Below are 20,361 nucleotides of genomic sequence, written 5' to 3'. Positions count from 1 at the left end.
TTAATATCTCATCAAACATGCAATTTGCATGTTTCTATTATTTTGCAGATTCTCTCTTCACTTTGTTGATTATGTGCTTTGATGTGCAAGTCTTGTTAAGTGTGATATAGTTCCAGCTTGTCTGTTTTCCTTTACTGCTGCTCTGCTTTCAGTGTCATATCTGAGGAATTCATATTCATTCCAATGTCTTGAAGCTTTTTCCTGTTTCCTTTCAACAGTTTGAGTATACATTCAGGTATATAATCCATTTTGAGTTAAGTTTTTATATGTACAGCTTCCATCTTCATTCTTTTGCAAGTAGATATCCAGTTTCTCCAGTACCATTTCTTGAAGAGTACTGAATGGGCTTGACCCTTTTGTTAGAGATTGTCTTGGCATATGAGTCAGTTTTTCTCTGGGCTCTCTATGTTGTCATTGGAAGGCTGCATTTTAGCAAATGTGATGGTACTCTCAGCATTTATTTGAAGGCTTATCTGATTCTTGAGTAATTCTTTCTGTGCTGAAGCAGAGGAGGAGCAATAAGTAGCTTCTTTAACAATTTGTGTTGAAAAGACAGTATCTTTAAAAGAACTATAGTTTCTGGTATTCATAGAATGGTAGTGCTGTGTTTTCAGAATTATATTTTCATCCTAGTCAAAGTAGACATATAATTCATTTTTAACTATGTTGATAGTATACATCATTTTTTTCTTTATTTCTCCACAGAATGTCATTTTCCTTGATTTCAACATAGAGAATCTAGCGAATACCTAAAGTTGGCCTGTTTAAACTCTCTCTGCATAGTGTAAATAATAAATCTACCATACTGTATAATTAGTTCTAATACCTCATGTGATGGTTAATCTTGATTGCCATCTTGATGGGATCTAGAATCACCAAGGATACAAATCTCTGGATATGCCTATGAGGCATTATTTAGTTTAGCCTGATTGAGGTGCCCACTGTGGATGGCACCATTCCATGGGCTGGAGTCACAGACTGAATAAAAGGGAGAAAGCAGAATAAGATTCATTACTTTATACATGAGTACTATATTTACATCATTTTCCTACTACACCTCTTCTCAGCACACCCCTTACCTAAAATTCATGTGTTCTTATTCTTTAGTTATTGTTACACATTGTGTTAAAGCCCAGGAAGTAGATCTTGCTCATTATTCTCAAAGTGGATACTTAATGATTTGGAAAGCAGGTGCTTCTTTGTAAAAGTGAACTGTGGTTGTGAATAAGTTAAAGTAGCTATGTAATATAAAATATTTCAGAACTGTTCTAATTATTAAATTATCTTGTAAGTAATTAAACTATTTCTAGACAAATATGCTTATGTTTGTACATCCCATCTTCAGTTAACAACGGTGCTTTAATGCACTATACTGTGCAGATGTGTTTTGAACACTGTCATGGTGTGTAAATTTATATAGGTCATGTTATAGTAATAGTAACAGCACATATTTTTGAACGCATTGCCAGTCTTTATTCACTATTCATGGACTAATTCTGAAAGAATATCATATAAAATAGGTGTATTTATTTTTCACAGTTTATTAATGTGGAAACTGAGGCATAAAGAAGTTAGAAAGTTGCCTAGTATTACACAGTGGGAAATGATATTGGAAAGTAAGTCAAATTTCAACATGTTAAAAAAATACCTTTATTGATTCTAATACTGATTTTTGTTCTCTCTTTAACCTTTTTTTTCTAGTTGACTTGGAGCATATGCGAACAGTAAAACCTGATAAGCACTTACGATTTTGCCAGGAAAATGGTTTTAGTAGCCACTTTGTTTCAGCCAAGACAGGAGACTCTGTAAGTAAAACAATGGATTGTGTTATAAGTGATGCATTGTCTTCCAGTGTTCCTGGGAGTACACTTCTGCTTCCTAACAAGGAACACTGGATATGTTTGGAAGGAAGACACAAATAGGATAGTGAGAATGCTTGTTTTGGATTGATTAATTTTATAGTTGATTTAACAAGAATTATAAAATACCCATAGCCCAGCCTCCAGAGACGCCCATTCACAGTCTCAGAGGATTCTCTAGTGCTCTTTGTCTAAAGGCCTCACTGTAATTACAGCTGTTTACTTTGTGGTGGGTTTATATTATTCTGATTATCTTTATTTTGTAGAAGTGTCTTCTAAAGCTCATGTCACAGGCCTCAGTCTACATAGGTATTGTGTGGTAGAAATAGGGTTTGTGAGCTCAAGTAATGATATTCCAGGCCCACCATTTTAACCGTAACAAATGCTCATTAAACATTCATATCTAGTCTAGAAATAGTTTTATAGTGTACTTCTTTTATTTATTACTTTTATCTGTAAAAATTTTCCTTGCCATTTAATGTAATAAAATAAATTTAGTCATCTACTAAATTTCAAAAATATATTTAATCATGCCCTATTATTGTTGGATATGTAGGGTTTTTTCTAAGTTTCAAACATGAGTTTTGTTTGTATGAAATTTTGTTAATAACTTTTGATGTTTTATTTCCTTTAGATAGACAGAGGACTGAAACATGTTGTCACATGCTCACCAGAAAGACTAAACTAACCTATTTTTTTTCCTAATCTTATACAGTCCTTGTAACACTAAGGATTTAATTGTTTTTAGACCTTTGCTAAAGTTGTAGATCAGTACAAATAAGAACACAACAATAGCAACAATAAAACCCTCACTAATTTTGAATTTCTTTGATGAGAGTTTAGGTTGATATTTATAAAATTTTATTAGCTATTCACTTTCTTAATAGAATAAGTTTTCTATAGTTTTTTTGTTTTTATTGTTTTACTATGTCCATGTCTCATAGACAATAACAGATTGTTATAAGTCTTGCAAATATTTGTCACTGTCCAGTTTTGTTGTTGTTTGTTTGTTTGTTTTTCAAGACAGGGTTTCTTTATATAGCTTTGGCTGTCCTGGAATTTGCTCTGTAGATCAAGCTGGCCATAAACTCAGAGATCACCTGGCTCTGCCTCCTGAGTGCTGGGATAAAGACCTGAGTCATCACACCTGTCTGCTGTCTAGGTTTTGTTTGATTTAGTTTTTCTTTTTCCTTTCTTTTGTTTCTGGTGCTCAAAACCAGGGCCTTGCTTATGACTGTTAATTTTAAAGAAAATATTAATTGTTTAAAGATTTACTTATTTTTAAATTTATGTATATATGTTTGCCTGTTTGAGTTGTTTTTTTTTTATGTGTCTAACATGTATACAGGACCCCATGGAGGCTAGAAGAGGGCATGGAATCCACTGGAACTGGAGTTAACCTGTGGTTATAAGCTATCATGTAGGTGCTGGGAAATGACCCTAGGTCCTCTTAATTTCTCTTAACTTCTGAACCATCTCTCCAGTCCTCTAGAAATAATTAAGTTAGTAAAGTTGTGATTATATTCAGTAAGTGATCCTGAGATGAATTGGGGTAGGAACCTGGTAGGGCAGTTATGGAACAAAAATGGTCAGGACTGGTCAGAAAATGGTCAGCAGAAATGGTTAGGCCTGAAGATCTCGAGATTGTAGAGGACCTGGGAAAAGCCAACCACATATGAAAGGCTGTTTATAGAAATGCTCATAATGTATAGTTGTAATGGACTCTGTCATTCCTTTATCCCAAACTGATAAAATACAGTAATAGTACAAAGTTGTTTTACTTAGGGAATTATGGAGAGTTTTGATATTAATAAGAGAACCAAAAGTGTTAATAGTTTGGAGAGAAAGACCTGTTAAAACAGACTAAACCCAGCTCAAGAGACCAGCATAGAACTGACAGTCAAACACCAGAGCAATAAAGTATATATGAACTTGTTTTCACTTTCTTCAGGAATTATAGGATTATATTATGCTATTAGATGCATCGGTATGTTTTTTACACTTGCCACTGTAATTTTTATGTTAAATCCTTGGAGAGATGGCTCAACTGTTAAAAACACTTACTGTTCTTGCAGAGGACCTGGGTTTGGTTCCCAGCATCCACATGGTGCCTCATAACCATCTATAAATGCTAGGGAATCTGACACCTGCTTCTGACTTCCACAGGCACCGGGTACACGTATGCAGTGTATATATACATGCAGGCACAACATTAAAACACATAGAATAAGAATAAATCTTTAAAAATTCTTTTAAAAAGTTTTTAATAATAAATGCATGTTTAGATTAGTTCAGTGAATTACTTGGATTTTCAAATTGTGGTTTAAACTTTTAAAATTATTTCATTTTATGTGTTGCCATATTTGACAAGTGGGCCATTTTTGGAGTACTTATTTATCCTTCTTTAGAAAGTTTAGTGTATTTGAAGGTAACTGAAGCATGCCTGCTTTAAATCATTTAAACCTATTTTGTTATGTAGGTCTTCCTGTGTTTTCAGAAAGTTGCTGCAGAAATCCTGGGAATCAAATTAAACAAAGCAGAAATAGAACAGTCACAGGTGATTATCTTAAAATTTATATTTTAAAAAGTGACATTTCTTGTGACATTAATCTTTATGCATCAATTCTTTCCCATTTATTTTATGTAAAAATCACCAAAGACCTTGGAAATAGATTATATGTATAATGTTTATTGAAAAACATGGAAAATTAAAATTTCAAAATAATGATAGTCTTGTAATTTTGTCCCTTTTGGTGGAAAAGGAATAAAATTTTGTGTCAGTTCTTATTTCATGGATTAAGGTTCAGAGAATCCTGTTTTCTATTTCTTCTTGCTCGTATGAGAGAGGACTTCATTTTGTAGCCTTTGTTGGCTTCCTCCTGCCTTCTCCTCTCAAGTGCAGGGATTTAGGCCCTGCTTATACTTTAAGCTTCTTTGGGATTATCTGCTCATCTTTAAATTGCATGTAATAATATTTCTTGATATTATTTTGAACATTATTAGTTACTAAAGTTTTCTGTGGTCTTTCACTATTCCTAGACAATCTTATCAGTAAACAAATATCAACAGTCAAGAACTTAAAAATGCCATGTAACTTCTCCATAAGTCATATGTTTTGTAAAATGAAGACTTCGAGTAAGAGTAATCTGGTTAGAAACAACAAAACTAAAATTTTTCCTAAATTTTTCCATCTTACCATTCCATGCAGCTAAAAACAGTTGTTATCTTTTCACATTTTTTAATATTTACTTGATTATTTTATAAATTAGTTCAGTGATGTACTCTCATGACTACGCCTATGTGAATATGTGTTCAGGCAGTTAGAACTAGCTCCCTTTTCTCTCCCAATAGTTCTCTTTTTGCTTATGTATCATTCATATACATTGTATATGTACATTATAAATATATTTCATACCAGATATTTTATATAGAAAGGCAGATGGGAGAAAATGTAGTATTTATCTCTGTGATTCTGACTTATTCCTCTTAGCCTGTTCATCTCCAGTTCTGTCTGCTTGCCTGAAAATGGCATACTTTTATTCTTCTTTTTGGCTAAACTATACTACAAAGTGTACATGCATCCCATCTCTTTATCTGTTCACCTGTTGCTTGATACCTAGGCTGATCCGAAGTAATGCCTGTTATGAATAGTTCTTCTATAAACATGGGTATTTAAGTATCCGTGTGGTATATTGATTTAGATTCCTTTGCATGTATTCCAAAGAGTGATATAGCTGGGTTGTACAGAAGTTCTGTTTCAGTTCTTTGATTGATTTTCATAGTGGCTTCCCTAGTTTCCATCTCTGCCAATTTTTTTTTTAATCAGTAGCCATTATGACTGGGATGAGATGGAATTTCAGTGTAGTTTTATTTGCACTTTCTTGATGGCCAAGGATGTTGAAAGCATTTTCATGTATATGTATCTCTTATATATCTCTGATTACCTCATTACGTATTCCATAAAAAGTGTGGCAGTAAACTGTAGTGATATTTTGTCTGTGATCTAACTTTTAAAGCTTGCCTGAAGATCAGAGTGCAAAGCTAGCCATACTAGTTAGCCATAGAGGCCAGGCAGAGATAGCACACACCTTGAATCCCAGCACACAGGAGACAGAGTCGGAGACATAGTCAGATGTATCTCTGTTAGTTCAAGGCCACCCTGAGCTGCATGAAATCTAGCCTAAAAGAGAAGAAGAGCTCACACAAAGCTGGTCCTAGCACATTGAGTGATAGGCTTTAAATCCCAGCACTCAGGAGACAGAAAAGGAAATGTCTGTGTGGAGATAGGAATATTAGGTGGGAAGAGACAGGAGCTCATGGCAGTCTAGGCAGTCTGAGTAGCAGTTAGTCTGAAGCAGTCTGAGGAGGCAGTCTGAGGACAGGATCATTGTCCCTCAGGTCTGAGGTAGAGGTAAGAGCTAGTAGCTGGCTGGTCTGCCTCTCTGATCTTTCAGCTTATCCTCATTAATGTATGACTCCATGTTTTTATTATTAAGAATTATTAAAATTCATACAACAGTAAACACAGATGTGCAGGCATCTTTTTTATTTAAATTTTTTTATTCATTTTTACATACACAGGTCCCCCTCCCTCCTCTCCTCCCCTCTTCTCTCCCTCCCTCTCCCATCCATGAGAGGGTAAGGCCTCCCATGGGGAGTCATTTAACCCTGACATATTGAGTTGAGGCAGGACCAAGTTACTTCCCCCCCTCCATTAAGAAGGCTGAGCAAGGTATTCCACCATAGAGAACAGAGTCCAAAAAGACAGTTCATCGTGCAGGGATTTTTATGGTGTGTTGCCTTAGGGACCATATTATAGCTGAATCATATGGTAAGTCTATTTTTAGACTTTTAAAGGCTCTCCATACTGATTTTCAGGCTATTTGGAATAACTTATATTCTAGCCAGCAGTTAGAATCTGAAGAGATGACTCATTTATGATATGGAAATGACATTTTTCTACTCACAATAAGCAAAGCTTTGAATCTGCAAAGCCTTTGATGTAGCTTCAGATTTGCAAACATGGCAAGTAGCTTCATATCCAACAGTCAATACCCCAAGGAAAACTTAACTTGTGGATTATTAATTAATCAGACAAAATGAATGATAAATGCTAGTCATTTACATTAGTTAGTACTTTGAACTCAGTGTTTTGGACACAGGTCAGTAACCTGGGTGTGTTTACAAATAGGGCTTAAAACAATGTTTTGTCTGATGAATGACTTATTTGCTGGTGGTGAAAATCCCCTTTTTCCACTGTAATCCATAGTTTGGCATGAAACATTTAAGTTGAGGGAGTCAGATTATATCATTTCATTGATTTACCCTGCTTGCACCTCATCTGTAAGTTGGTAATGCATCAGGCTAAGTGCCTAGCAAGTGAAGACAGTTGTCCAGAAGTCAATACTGCTCACTAGAGAACTTAAGCAGAACCCAGCTTCCTTCATACATTTGTATGCTAGAGTCCTGCTCACTCCCTCTCAGTGTTTACCAAATCTTTGCTAAGACATGTCTTCACAAACAGCCGCTCCAGCTAATGTGTTTTCATGTACATATGAATAAATGAATATAAGAGGCTAGGAAGGGAGAGCCTTCTGAAACAGGTCCATGCAGTCATGCAGAGAGTACTCCTGTTTCAGATCTAAAGATGTGAGGTACTTGTTACTTGTCTATACATGGTTATCCCACAATGTCCTAACAACTAGCATATATTACCATGGTTTTGTTTAGTTAGCAAAACTCTTGAAAGAAACAGCTGTTGTAGTTTAATAGTGTATTTTAGAACCTTTTTTTTTTTTTTACATGACTCACAACTGCATTTGAAGTGATTTCTATGTGAAATTTGCAAGTATGGGGTTAGGAAGAGTGGGAAGTAAGCAGCAGAAGAAACCCTGGGAGAATAATAAGTATAAATATGGAAGCTGTAAAGGGCACATGTCTACCTCTAATTTTTGAAAAAACATAGTTTCCATCATCCTTTGTGTCCCTAGAGCATCACAGTCACTACCAAAGCACTGTGTGACAACTGCTTGTGTGTTCTTTGCCCATTAGGTCTATAATAACATGTGAATAAATCTTTCAGGTGGTTTACTTATGCACTCCTAGCACAGAGTGACTAACATAGTAGAGCATCAGTAATGTTTGTCAAAGGAAATGAACAAATACTTCCATTGCACTTTAGCATAGACAAGTCTAATAATTCTTCATAGTCTTCTTTAATGCCAAGAAGTTCAGGGTCTATTGCAGTGGCTGAACAGAATTATAAAGAATTATGTTTATTGGATCTCTCCTACTTTTCTTTCTTTTTATGTGTAAGCATCCTGCTGATTCTTTTGTGAAATGTTTGAATTCATGTGTTAATTTTCTTTTTCTGCTTTGTTGTTCCCTTCTATTGTCAGTCATTAAACATGCTTTTCATTTTGTCTTTCTCTTTTTCTCTCTTTTTCTTTCTCCTTCATCTTGTTTATGTTGTACGGAATTGACAGCGTATTGTCAGGGCAGAAATAGTCAAGTACCCGGAAGAAGATAATCAACACCCCAGCTCTTCTCAGAGTAGAGTCTGTTCAGTACAATAGTGCAGGTACTTATGGGCGAATTACTGCCATATGGGGAGGGGGTGGGGACTATTTATGTTATTATGTTCTTCATTATGAAAGAACATTATAAATAAAATGACATCAGTCATGTATAGAATTTTGAAAAGTTGGTCCTTTGCCAGGAAACTTACAAATTAAACAAGAAATTGAGACCAAATTAAAATACCATTTCAATTACTTTCAAGCATGTTGATCCTTATGGGTGTTTATCATACATGCAGTGCAGAGGATTGAAGCACTTATTTCTTTAGTAATTCCTTTACCATTTCCCCCTGAAATAGATGGTAATTGAAAGGTTTTTTAAAAATTACTTTAAAGAAAGGCTTGAACTGCCCTTCTCTGTGAGCATAGATGTAGTAAAAACTGAAACTAACAGTCAGTTGTTTTAATTTCAATTTTTTGCAGAGATATGAGTGTTAGACATTTTGTTAAATTCATTGTTTTAGACTGAGTTTGAAATGGAAAGAAGAATGAAAGTATCTTTTGGTTTAAATTGATATATAGGCATGGGTATGAGGTGATTTTCTAAATTCCTCACTGTCATATTTTATTAGTGTCATTATGCATAACCCATAGTGACCTATTTGGAAGTAAGTATTTTGAGAGGAATGTTTTGAAAACTGGAAAAGTTTTGAACAGTGGAGTTGCTCAGGACCCTTCTGCTGTATGTCGGTTCTTCAAAATACACCTCTTTTTCAAACACACAAAGTCATAGCCAAGTGTAATTATTATGAAAGACTAAAACAGAATGAAAATCTTAGAAATGCTGATGTCTTATCATTCATGAATGATTTTAACTTTAACTAAAATTAAAACCAGGATTTAAATCTTCATATTGATTTGTGTGAGTTGTTAATAAGACTTGTGTCCTTATACTAAGACTTGTGATAATGAAAAAAAAAACAAAACCAACAACAACAACAACAAAAAACCCAGGCATGACTTATAACTGAATTGCTTCCTTAAAAACAAAAACAAACAAAAAAAGTTGAAGGCAAACAAGAAAACCCTAAATGTGACTATTTATTAGTTCTGCTTAATTATTCTTAATACCAATTCTGATTTCATCTATAATGTTTGTTATTAGAAGTTCACTGGAGCTCAGAAAATAATAGATGTTCAGGAGCTTTTACTGATGTCCTGATAATATTTCTTTTCTTTCATGGCAGAGGGTGGTGAAGGCAGATATTGTAAACTACAACCAGGAGTCCATGTCAAGAACTGTTAACCCACCACGGAGTTCCATGTGTGCAGTTCAGTGAACACACACTGTGTTAATAGTTCTGGCAATTCTTCTCCAGGATTGGTCCCAGGCTGTATAGGAACATGTTTTATCAGTGACCATTTCTATAGTCAGCTCACACTCTCCTCCTACTCCACTCCTTCATCCTTAAGTTGCCTCACAGTAGCAGACAGCTCCCTGGACTGGAAGGAATTCGGCTTCGGGACCACACCTTTGGAAATTCAAATGGAGAGTCCATTCTCTGGACTGAGAACTTCTCCTTGCTCCAGAAGAACCATTTTGCTTCTTTACATCCTTGAGTCTTTTTTCCTAAATATAAAAAAAATATTTACCAAATATGAAGATGCTCCAAGCTTTGATCATCATTTTCTATCTGAACTCCTGTGTGTGAAAGTATACTTCAGAGCACTGATGGTGAACCAGTTACTTGAGAAGGTGTTCCTTTGCTGGCTATTAAGAGTAAAATATACAAAGTTGCATTTAATTGAAAGTGCTTCAAATGAGGCTGTAATAGAAATATTTTTTCATTTTTAAAAGGAGCCTAACTTGTTTATATTGTAGCTTATAACTCACAAATAGTGAGTATTTGATATTGTATTTTTATTACTGTATCATGGTCATTGCATATTTTATCATATTTGGCTTAGATGGCTTTATGAATTTTGATACATGGTTCAGTTGATCCTCCACATGAATCTCCTACAGACTTCATGAGAGTGCTTCCAGATGAGTCATGGCATCCTTGGATCATTGTGGATCGATCACACTGTACCTGATGTTCAGATGTTTTTCTCTCATAAATAAATTTATTTAAATTACATTTCTGGAATTTTCATTCATCCATCTTCCTTTTTGTTACAGTAAAACAAAGTCTACCACATCATCCTGGGCTGGTCATAGGCCCTCCCCAATGTGTCCAGGCTGAGAGAGCATCCCTTCACGTAGGATGGGCTCTCAAAGTCCCTTCTTACACCAGGGAAAAATACTAATCCACTACCAGGGGCCCCATAGAGTACAGAGGCTTCCTTCTTGACATCCACATTCAGGGATCTGGATCAGTCCTGTGATGGCCTCCCAGACAGCAGTCTGGGGTCCATGAGCTCTCCCTTGATCAGGCTAGCTGTTTCTGTGGGTTTCACTAGCCTGGTACAGACCGTTTTAATCTTTATTCCTCCCTCTCTGCAACTGGGTTCCAGAGTTCAGTTCAGTGTATAGCTGTGGGTGTCTGCCTCTGCTTCCATCAGCCACTGGATGAGGGTTCTAGGATGGCATATAAAGTAGTCATCAGTCTCATTATTAGGTGAAGGGCTTTTAGGGTAGCCTCCCTGCCATTGCCTAGATTGTCAGTTGGTGTCATCCTTGAAGATCTCTGGAAATCTCCGTAGTGCCAAATCTCTCCTCGAACCTAAAATGGTACCCTCTGTTATGGTATCTCTCATCCTGCTCTAGGAGAGAGATTTGGTGGTGGTGCTATTCTAAATGCTGTGGTTGATTGAAGCCCATGGCTCAACTAAATTTGCTAAGGCTTTGCCTTCAGTTAAGGGATAGGCCATACCTCCTTGGCCCTTTTCTCTTGGTTATTACATCTATTTTTACATGGAAATTTGAAGACATTCAGAAGTTTATAATTTTCCATGTGCATGTGAGCACTGTGAACAGCAAAGGGCAGCAATCAGAAAGGTCTGTGGGACAGTGGGAATTATGACTGTGAATAATAAGGGAGAGGGGAGAGAATGGCCTTGTAGGCTTGCTGGGTCATGGAGGCTTCCAGGACTTGTCACATGAACTGTTTCATTTTTATGCCAATTGATCAAGAATCATCCTCTGCCGTGAAGGAAACTGGGAGCTGAGAGTGAGTATCCTCGGTAAGTGGCAGAGCCAAGAGCCATACTAAATGTTTTGATTGAGAACAGAATTGCCTTTCCATTTGTGAGAATTCAGGAGGTTGGGGTGTTACTGGTTCTTTTGAGAAGTAGTGATTGTGTGATTGTCTGTGAAGCTCCGTCCACTTTCTCTACACTAGCCACCTTGACCGGCAGCACATGTCTTGACCACCAAGATGAAGATAAATTAGCCCCCTTTCCCCCTCCATCTTCAGCTCCATTGGTTTTTTATATGTCAGTTAAGTGTGACTAGTGACCAGGTATTGAGAACCTCAGTTCAGGTAAAGCAAACACGAGCTGCACGCAGAATAACACAGGGGAAACAGGTTTCTGAATTCTGCTTTACCAAGTTTCCCTATACCTTGAGGGTTATTTATGAAACAATAATGTAGAATCCATGCTTATTTTACTTTTACTGTTAACCTCTCCTGTCTACAGTTTTTAATTTAAGAAATTATAAGTTTTTTCTGTCTAGTTTTAGACACGTGTCTCTTGAAGGAACATGCTATAATGTTTCAAACACATTGTGGTCACTTCTGTTGCTTATTGAGCTTTTGAAAAACACAACGGTCTTTAGTCAGAACTGGTCATTGGCTGCTGCCCCTCAAGTGCACCCTCTATTATGTGTGGCAAACCGCTCTAGAGTGGTTTTTGGAGTGGCCTGAAGAACTCTGTGACTGCTTTATTTTGCTTGCAGGAGGTAAGCCAGGGCCCTTTAGTTGATCACTGAAATAGTGATAGAGCATGATAAAATAAAGTATTAATGTTTAAATGTTTGTGATGTTTAAAATTGAAAAGAGTTTTCCCATAACCTCTCCTAATATGGATGGTAATGCAGGATGTCCTAAACAGTTTTTAAGATTCAAGGAAAGAGAAATGCAGGTATGGTGGTTGTCTGTCCATCAGCAGCTGACACAGTTCTCCCCTTTCCAGCCATTCTTAGTTCTAGAACCTTCATTAGCTTAAACCTATTAGCATATAGACTCCATTTGTATTGGTGGTTGACTCAGAGATTAGCTGTTAACTATCAGGACTAATCAAATAAAGGGACATTTGATGAGCTTTCTGAAATAGAAGAAGAAAAAAAGAAAACAAAATCCCAAAGCAACCAACCAAATAAATAAAAAAAAAAAACCGATGTTTCAGAAGATTCTTTACCTACCCAGTGGGGAAGGATGAAAAAGCTCTGAGGGATATGTGTAGCCTTTTTGAGATCACAAAGGGAAAACCTGCAGAAGGAAAGGAGTGGGCCTCACTGTATAGGAGCAGGATGGGGGAAGGTCAGCAATAATGCACCTTGGGATCAAGTTGTGCTGTGAGTTGTTTAATAAGAGTATTTGTCAATTTTCCTCTATCATTTGGACTAATATTTCTTTTAAAAAATTTTCTTCTTATATAGGCAAATGGTTTTTACTAGAGGTCTTTGCTTATGTTTGTTCCCAGACAGATAAGAAGCTAGAGCTTTACTTTTGTACCTTAACTCTAGGCACATGCATAACTTATCATGGTGTAAAATCCATTATTATGATAAAATGTGTGCTTAAAAACAGAGTTAAGAGTTGTTTTGACGATATGACAGACTTTGAAGGTCCCTGATGGGGGGCCTCACTATCCCTGGAGAGGAGTTGGGTAGTGGGTTGGTGGCGGTTGGTAGAGAAAATGGGAGGATAGGAGGGCGATGGAATGGGGGGGCATGGATATATAAATATGAGTTGTAATTAAAGAATTTAAATAAAAATGTAATAAAAAGTTATTTTGATTTGCATTTCTCTGATGGCTAAGGATGTTGAGCACTTTCTTATGTGTCTTTCAGCCATTTGAGATTCCTTTATTGAGAATTCTCTATTTAGTTCTACCCCACTTTTTTTTTTTTCCCCAAGACAGGGTTTCTCTGTGTAGCTTTGGAGCCTATCCTGGCACTTGCTCTGGAGACCAGGCTGGCCTTGAACTCACAGAAATCTACCTGCTTCTGCCTCCCAAGTGCTGTCTACCCCACTTTTTAATGGGATTGTTTGGTGTTTTGGAAACTAGCTTTTTGAGTTCTTTGTAAATTTTGGAGATCAGCCCTCTTTCGGATATGGGGTTAGTGAATATCTTTTCCCATGCTGTGGGCTGGCATTTTTGTCTTGCTGACTGTGTCCTTTGCCTTACAGAAGGTTCTCAGTTTCAGGAGGCCCCATTTATTAATTGTCTATTTCAGTGTCTGTGCTACAGGTGTAATGTTCAGGAAGCTGTCTCCTGTACCAATTCATTAAATGGTACTTCCCACTTTCTCTTCTAAGAAGTTCAAGTGCTCAACATCCTTAGCCATCAAGGGAATGCAAATCAAAACAACTCTGAGATACCATCTTACTCCAGTCAGAATGACTAAAATAAAAAACACCAGTGATAACATGCTGGAGAGGATGTGGAGAAAGGGGAACACTCCTCCACTGCTGGTGGGAGTGCCAACTTGTACAGCCACTTTGGAAATCAATATGGCAACTCCTCAGGAAAATGGGAATCAGTCTACCACAAGATCCAGCAATTCCACTCTTAGGCATATACCCAAAAGAAGCATATTCATACAAGGGCATCTGTTCAACTGTGTTCATATCAGCATTATTTGTAATAGCCAAAACCTGGAAGCATCCTAGATGCCTCTCATCTGAAGAATGGATACAGAAAATGTGGTACATTTACACAATGGAGTACTACTCAGTGGAAAAAAAAAAAAACTGGAATCTTGAAATTCGAAGGAAAATTGATGGAACTAGAAGAAACCATCCTGAGAGAGGTAACCCAGTCACAAAAAGACAAACATGGTATGCACTCACTCATACATGGATTTTACACATAGAGCAAAGGATTACCAGCCTACAATACACACCATTAGAGAAGCTATGAAATAAGGAGGACTCTAAGAGAGACATACATGGTTCCCAGGAGAAGGGAAAAGGGACAAGATCTACTAAGCAAATTGGGAACATGGGGGGAGGGGAGAGGGAGCCAGGAGAATGAGAAGGGGAGAAGAGGAGAGGTGAGGAGGACATAAGGGAGCAGGAAGGTTGTGTAGGGGGAAGAATAGAGGAGAGCAAAATAAGAGATACCACCAGAGAGGGAGTCAGTATAGGTTTCAAGAGAAATCAGGCACTAGGGAAATGTCTAGAGATCTCCAAGAATGATACCAACTAACATCTAAACAGCAGTGGAGAGGCCACCTTAAATGCCCTCCCCTGATAATGAGATTGATCACTAACTTATATGCCATCCTATAGCCTTCATCCAGCAGCTGATGGAAGTAGAAGCAGACACCCACAGCTAAACACTGAACTGAACTGGAATCCAGTTGCAGAGAAGGAGGAGTGATGAGCAAACGGGTCCATACCAGGCTGGTGAAACCCACAGAAACAGCTGACCTGAACAAGGGGGAGCTTTTGGCCCTCAGACTGATAGCAGGGAAACCAGCATCCAACTCCAGACCCCATGAATGTGGGTGTCAGTGAGGAGGCCTCAGAAATCTATAGGGCCTCTTATAGATAGGTACTTAGCATAGGAATGGACTTTAAGAGCCCATTTCACATAGAGGGATACTCCCCCAGCCTAGACACATGGGGGCTGGTATAGGCCCTATCCCAAAGGATATGACTGACTCCGAAGACCCCCCTCCATGGAAGGCCTCACTCTCCCTGGGGAGCAGAAATGGTATGAGATAGGTAGGGTGTTGGGGGGGCAGAGGAGGAGGGCAGGGAGAGGGAACTGGGATTGACATGTGAAACAATCTTGTTTCTAATTTAAATGAAAAAATGGAGAAAAAAAAAAACAGAGTTAAGGTAGGCACAAATAGAACCAATAGCATAGTGCAATTATCAAGAATCAGTGTAATCCAGAGCTTCATTCACAGTCTGAACACTTGGGTAGTGTGGAGTCAGCTGGGCAGCAGGGCTTGAGGTTCTGCATTTAGAGTAAACTCTCAAGTGATGCTTAATGCTGCTGGGCTTTGGATTGTAATTGATTTGCAAGAGATTAGACTGTGCCTACAGTTTTCCCCCTTACACATGTTTTTCTTTTAAGAGGATAACTGCAAATTCTAAGTAAGCTGTGGGGATTTGACGACATGAAATAGTTGAAAGACTATACTTAGTATGGAAGCACAAGGCCAGAATGACATGGCCAGGATAATGGTATTCAGACAGATCAGAATGGTGCTATACTTCCAGAAGGAGGAAGAGTAGCACAAAGTGGAGAAGATTCAGTCTGGCCTAGGAAAGAACCTTCAACTGTTTGTTTCCCAAGCATGGAAGTTTTACTTTTTGTGTTGTTGCACTCTATTGCAGGTTTGTAACACGAATGAGAAATTCTAAGTATAAGACAAAGAGGAGTGGTAGTGATGAGTAATAAATGTTTAATCTTCTATCCAGTTTAATACATTCTTTTGGCCAACTAAAAGCTGTGTGAATAAGGCCTCTCTTAGTACACATGGAACCTTCATACAAGGCAAAAAAAAAAAATGGACATTCCTGTCTCCGACCACTTTACTTTCATCTCTTGTGGAATCTTTTACCTGTTTTATTGAAACAAGACATTTTTCTGTCCTGGAGAGCCACTGAAGTATCTGCAGCACCTGTGTTGTGAATGGTGGCCTGGTAGGTAGCCTGGACCAAACCTCTGAACATCAGCTTGCAGCCCTGTGCCTGTAAACTTTGGACTTTGGCTATAAAGCTGATGACATTAGAGAAAATTATTTGTCAAAGTTTGTCAGAAGGCAAAATCACAATTTTACCCTGGGTCTGGGGACATAGGACACACAGACACATGTCTGCCTCAAGGAACTCCTGGGCTAGACGAGGAAGCATGTGGGCTAGAGTAGCCTTATGACATCCTGGGTTTCCTGAGACTCCTTCCACAGGAAATGTGACACATGGACCAAGTACAACAAGAGAGTTTACCTGGATGTGGGTTGGGGATGAGAAGGGGGAGAAAAGTGATCACTCGCTCCCTCTCTGAGAGTGACAGCCCTTCTCCTTTCCCATGGGAAATGAACTTGTCTGTGTATTGTCAGTCTTGTACATTACACTTAGATCCTCACCATTGTGTTCTTTCTAGCTCTACAATGTACCAGCTTTCTGGGCTGCAAAGTTGGGAATGAGAAAAAGCAGACTGACTCGATGATTGCAGGTGTTTTGCATTACTCCCACACTGCACAAGGAAGTAGAGCCATCTGTACATAGTTTGGGAGGAGCACGCCACCAAAATGCTCATACATCACCACATTTAGCTGCCCTTGGCTCTACCTCGGGACTGCCCCTTATAATCCTTAGTGAGTGGCACCCACAGGCAAACAACTTGTAAAGAAGTTCCTCCAGCAGTCAAACATGACAGTCCTTTAGTGCAACCAGCACTAAAGCAGGCTTTAAGGTAACTGCAACATTGGCTTTCTGAGTTCAGCCTTAGGGAAGAACTCAAGTGTCATAGTCAGTGTCCTATTGCTGAGAAGAGACACCATGACCATGGTAACTCTTATAAAAGAAATTGCTACATTTGGGCTTGCTTACAGCTTCAGATTTTAGTTCATTGACCTCATAGTGGGGTGCATGCTCAGGCAGACATAGGAACTGAGAGTTGTTCTGATCCTGATCAGAAGACAGCAGGAAGAGAAAGACACTGGGCTTGCCTTGAGCTTTTAAACCCCAAAGCCTACCCACAGTGACTAGACTCCCTCTAATGAGGCCACTCCTACTCCAGCAAGGCCACACTTCTAATTCCCCAAGTAGCACCACTCCTTAATGATCAAGCATTCAAATATATGAGCCTATAGGGACAATTTTTTTTAACATTTTTTTATTTTTACAAAATTATAATTTCACATGTCAATCCCTTCTTCTCCCCCCTCAACCCCCCACCAGCTCCCTCCCCGCAAACCCCTCTGCTCCCCATAGATGGTAGGGCCCTCCACAGGGGCTCTCGAAATTCCACAACATCATTCTGGGCAGAGCCTAGGCCCTCCCCCATGTGTCCAGGCCCAGAGAGCATCCCTTCACATGGGATGGGTTCTCAAAGTCCCTTCCTACACCAGGGAAAAATATAGATCCACTACCAAAGGCCCCATACAGTGCTGAGGCCTCCTCCTTGACATCCACTTTCAGGGGTCTGGGTCATTTCCTTGATGGCCTCCCAGACAGCAGGCTGAGTGCCATGTGCTCCCCCTTGTTCAGGTCAGCTGTTTCTGTGGGATTCACCAGCCTGGTACTGACCCCCTTGATCCTCATTTCTCCCTCTCTGCAACTGGGTTCCAGAGTTCAGTTCAGTGTATAGCTGTGGGTGTCTACCTCTGCTTCCATCAGTCACTGGTTGAGGGTTCTAGGACGGCATATAAAGTAGTCATCAGTCTCATTATAAGTGAAGGGCTTTTAGGGTAGCCTCTCTGCCATTGCCTAGATTGTCAGTTGGTGTCATCCTTGTAGATCTCTGGAAATCTCCCTAGTGCCAGATCTCTCCTCAGACCTATAATGGCTCGCTCTGTTATGATATCTCTCATTCTCTCCACTATTCTTTCCCCAACTCGACTTTCTGCTCTTCCATTTCGTCCTCTCCCCTCCTCTTCTCCTCTTCACATTCTGCCAGCTCCGTCTCCCCTACCCTCATGCTCCGAATTAGCTTAGGAGATCCTGGCACTTTCCATTCTCCTGGGACCATGCATTTTTCTCTTAGAGTTCTTCTTGTTTCCCAGTTCCTTTGGTGAAGAGGATTGTAGGCTGGTAATCCTTTGTTCTATGTCTAAATGTCATATATGAGTGAGTACATACCATGTTTGTCTTTTTGTGACTGGGTTACCTCACTGAGGATGGTTTCTTCTAGTTCCATCTATTTGCCTGTGGATTTCAAAATTCCACTGCTTTTTTCTGCTGAGTAGTACTCCATTGTGTAAATTTAACATATTTTCTCTATCCATTCTTCAGCTGAGGGGCATCTAGTTTGCTTCCAGGTTCTGGCTATTACGAACAATGCTGCTATGAACATGGTTGAACATATGTCCTTGTTATATGAACGTGTATTATTTGGGCATTTGCCCAAGAGAGGAATTGCTGGATCTTGAGGTAGACTGATTCCCATTTTTTTCTGAGCAACCGCCATACTGATTTCCAGAGTGGTCTTACAAGTTTGTACTCCCACCAGCAATGGAGGAGTGTTCTTTTTTCTCCATATCCTCTCCAGCATAGATTGTCATTGGTACTTTTGATTTTAGCCATTCTGGCTGGTGTAAGATGGTATCTCAGAGTTGTTTTGAGTTGCATTTCTCTGATGGCCGAGGATTTTGAGCACTTTCTAAAATGTCTTTCAGCCATTTTACATTCCTCTGTTGAGAATTCTCTATTTAGTTCTGCACCCCACTTTTTAATTTCATTGTTTGGTGTTTTGGTGGCTAGCTTCTTGAGTTCATTGTATATTTTGGAAATCAGCCTTCTGTCAGATGTGGGGTTGGTGAAAATTTTTTCCCATTCTGTGGGCTGTTGTTTTGTCTTACTGACTATATCCTTTGCCTTACAGAAGCTTCTCAGTTTCAGGGGGGCATTTATTAATTGTAAATCTCAATGTCTGTGCTACTGGTATTATGTTCAGGAAGCGGTCTCCTGTACCAATATGTTCAAGGGTATCTCTCACTTTCTCTTCTAGAAGGTTCAGTGTGGCTGGATTAATGTTGAGATCTTTGATCCATTTGAACTTAAGTTTTGTGCATGGTGACAGATATGAATCTATCTGCAGTCCTCTGCATGTTTGAATCCAGTTGTGCCAGCATCATTTGTTGAAGGTGGTATCTTTTTTCCATTGTATAGATTTATCATCTTTTTGAAAATCAGGTGTTCATTGGTGTGTGGGTTAATATCAAGATTTTCATTTCGATTACATTTGTCTATCTGTTTATTTTTTGTGCCAATACCAAGCTGTTTTCAGGACTATGGCTCTATAATAGAGCTTGAAGTCAGGGATGGTGATGCCTCCAGAGGTCCCTTTATTATACAGCATTGTTTTGGCTATCCTGGGTTTTTTGTTTTTCCATATAAAGTTGAGTATTGTTCTTTCAAGGTGTGTGAAGAACTGAATTGTGATTTTGATGTGTATTGCATGGAATCTATAGATTGCTTTTGGCAAGATTGCCATTTTTACTATGTTGATTCTACCTATCCAGGAGAATGGGAGATCTTTCCATTTTCTGTTATCTTCTTTAATTTCTTTCTTTAAAGACTCAAAGTTCTTGCTGTACAGGTCTTTCACTTTTTTGGTTAGCATTACCCCAAGATATTTCATGTTGTTTGTGGATATTGTGAAGGCTGATGTTTCTCTGATTTCTTTCTCATTCTGTTTATCATTTGTATATAGTAGGGCTACTGATTTTATTTTAGTTAATTTTATATCCTTCTACTTTGCTGAAGGTGTTTATCAGCTGTAGAAGTTCCCTGGTAGAGTTTTCCAGGTCACTTATGTTGAATATCATATCATCTGCAAATAGTGAGAGTTTGACTTCTTCCTTTCCAATTTGTATCCTCTTGATCTCCTTTTGTTGTCTTATTGAACTAGCTAACACTTCAACTACAATATTGAAGAGATATGGAGAGAGTGGACAGCCTTGCCTCGTTCCTGATTTTAGAGGAATAGCTTTGAATTTCTCTCCATTTACTTTGATGTTGGCTATTGGTTTGGTGTATATTACTTTTATCATGTTTAGATATTTTCCTGTTATTCCTGTTCTCTTCAAGATCTTTATCATAAAGAGATGCTGGATTTTGTGAAAGGCTTTTTCA

At 38.5% G+C, this 20,361-nt stretch overlaps 1 protein-coding gene across 4 annotated transcripts in view; it reads left to right on the top strand.

The window, feature by feature from the left end:
- Rab28 (RAB28, member RAS oncogene family) overlaps positions 1–10,518 on the top strand; it is a 77,753-nt gene extending 67,235 nt beyond the window's left edge. Inside the window, exons 5-8 of one of the 4 annotated variants that reach the window (XR_004772353.1) lie at positions 1,702–1,805; positions 3,208–3,279; positions 4,339–4,416; positions 9,625–9,689. Coding sequence is in view for 3 of the 4 variants with exons in the window: in XM_027387021.2 (XP_027242822.1) it covers positions 1,702–1,805; positions 4,339–4,416; positions 9,625–9,717 (275 nt within the window). In the remaining variant the exon portion in view is untranslated. Of the gene's footprint in view, positions 1–1,701; positions 1,806–3,207; positions 3,280–4,338; positions 4,417–8,344; positions 8,440–9,624 lie in introns of all 4 variants that reach the window. The other 3 variants (XM_027387022.2, XM_027387021.2, XM_027387023.2) reach the window with 3 other exon arrangements.
- Positions 10,519–20,361: the final 9,843 nt, after the last annotated feature.

This window comes from Cricetulus griseus (assembly GCF_003668045.3).
Source record: "Cricetulus griseus strain 17A/GY chromosome 1 unlocalized genomic scaffold, alternate assembly CriGri-PICRH-1.0 chr1_1, whole genome shotgun sequence".
In the NCBI taxonomy this organism is placed as follows: Eukaryota; Metazoa; Chordata; class Mammalia; order Rodentia; family Cricetidae; genus Cricetulus; species Cricetulus griseus.
The sequence above is the reverse complement of the archived record's forward strand: the minus strand, read 5'-3'. Positions and strand labels throughout refer to the sequence as shown.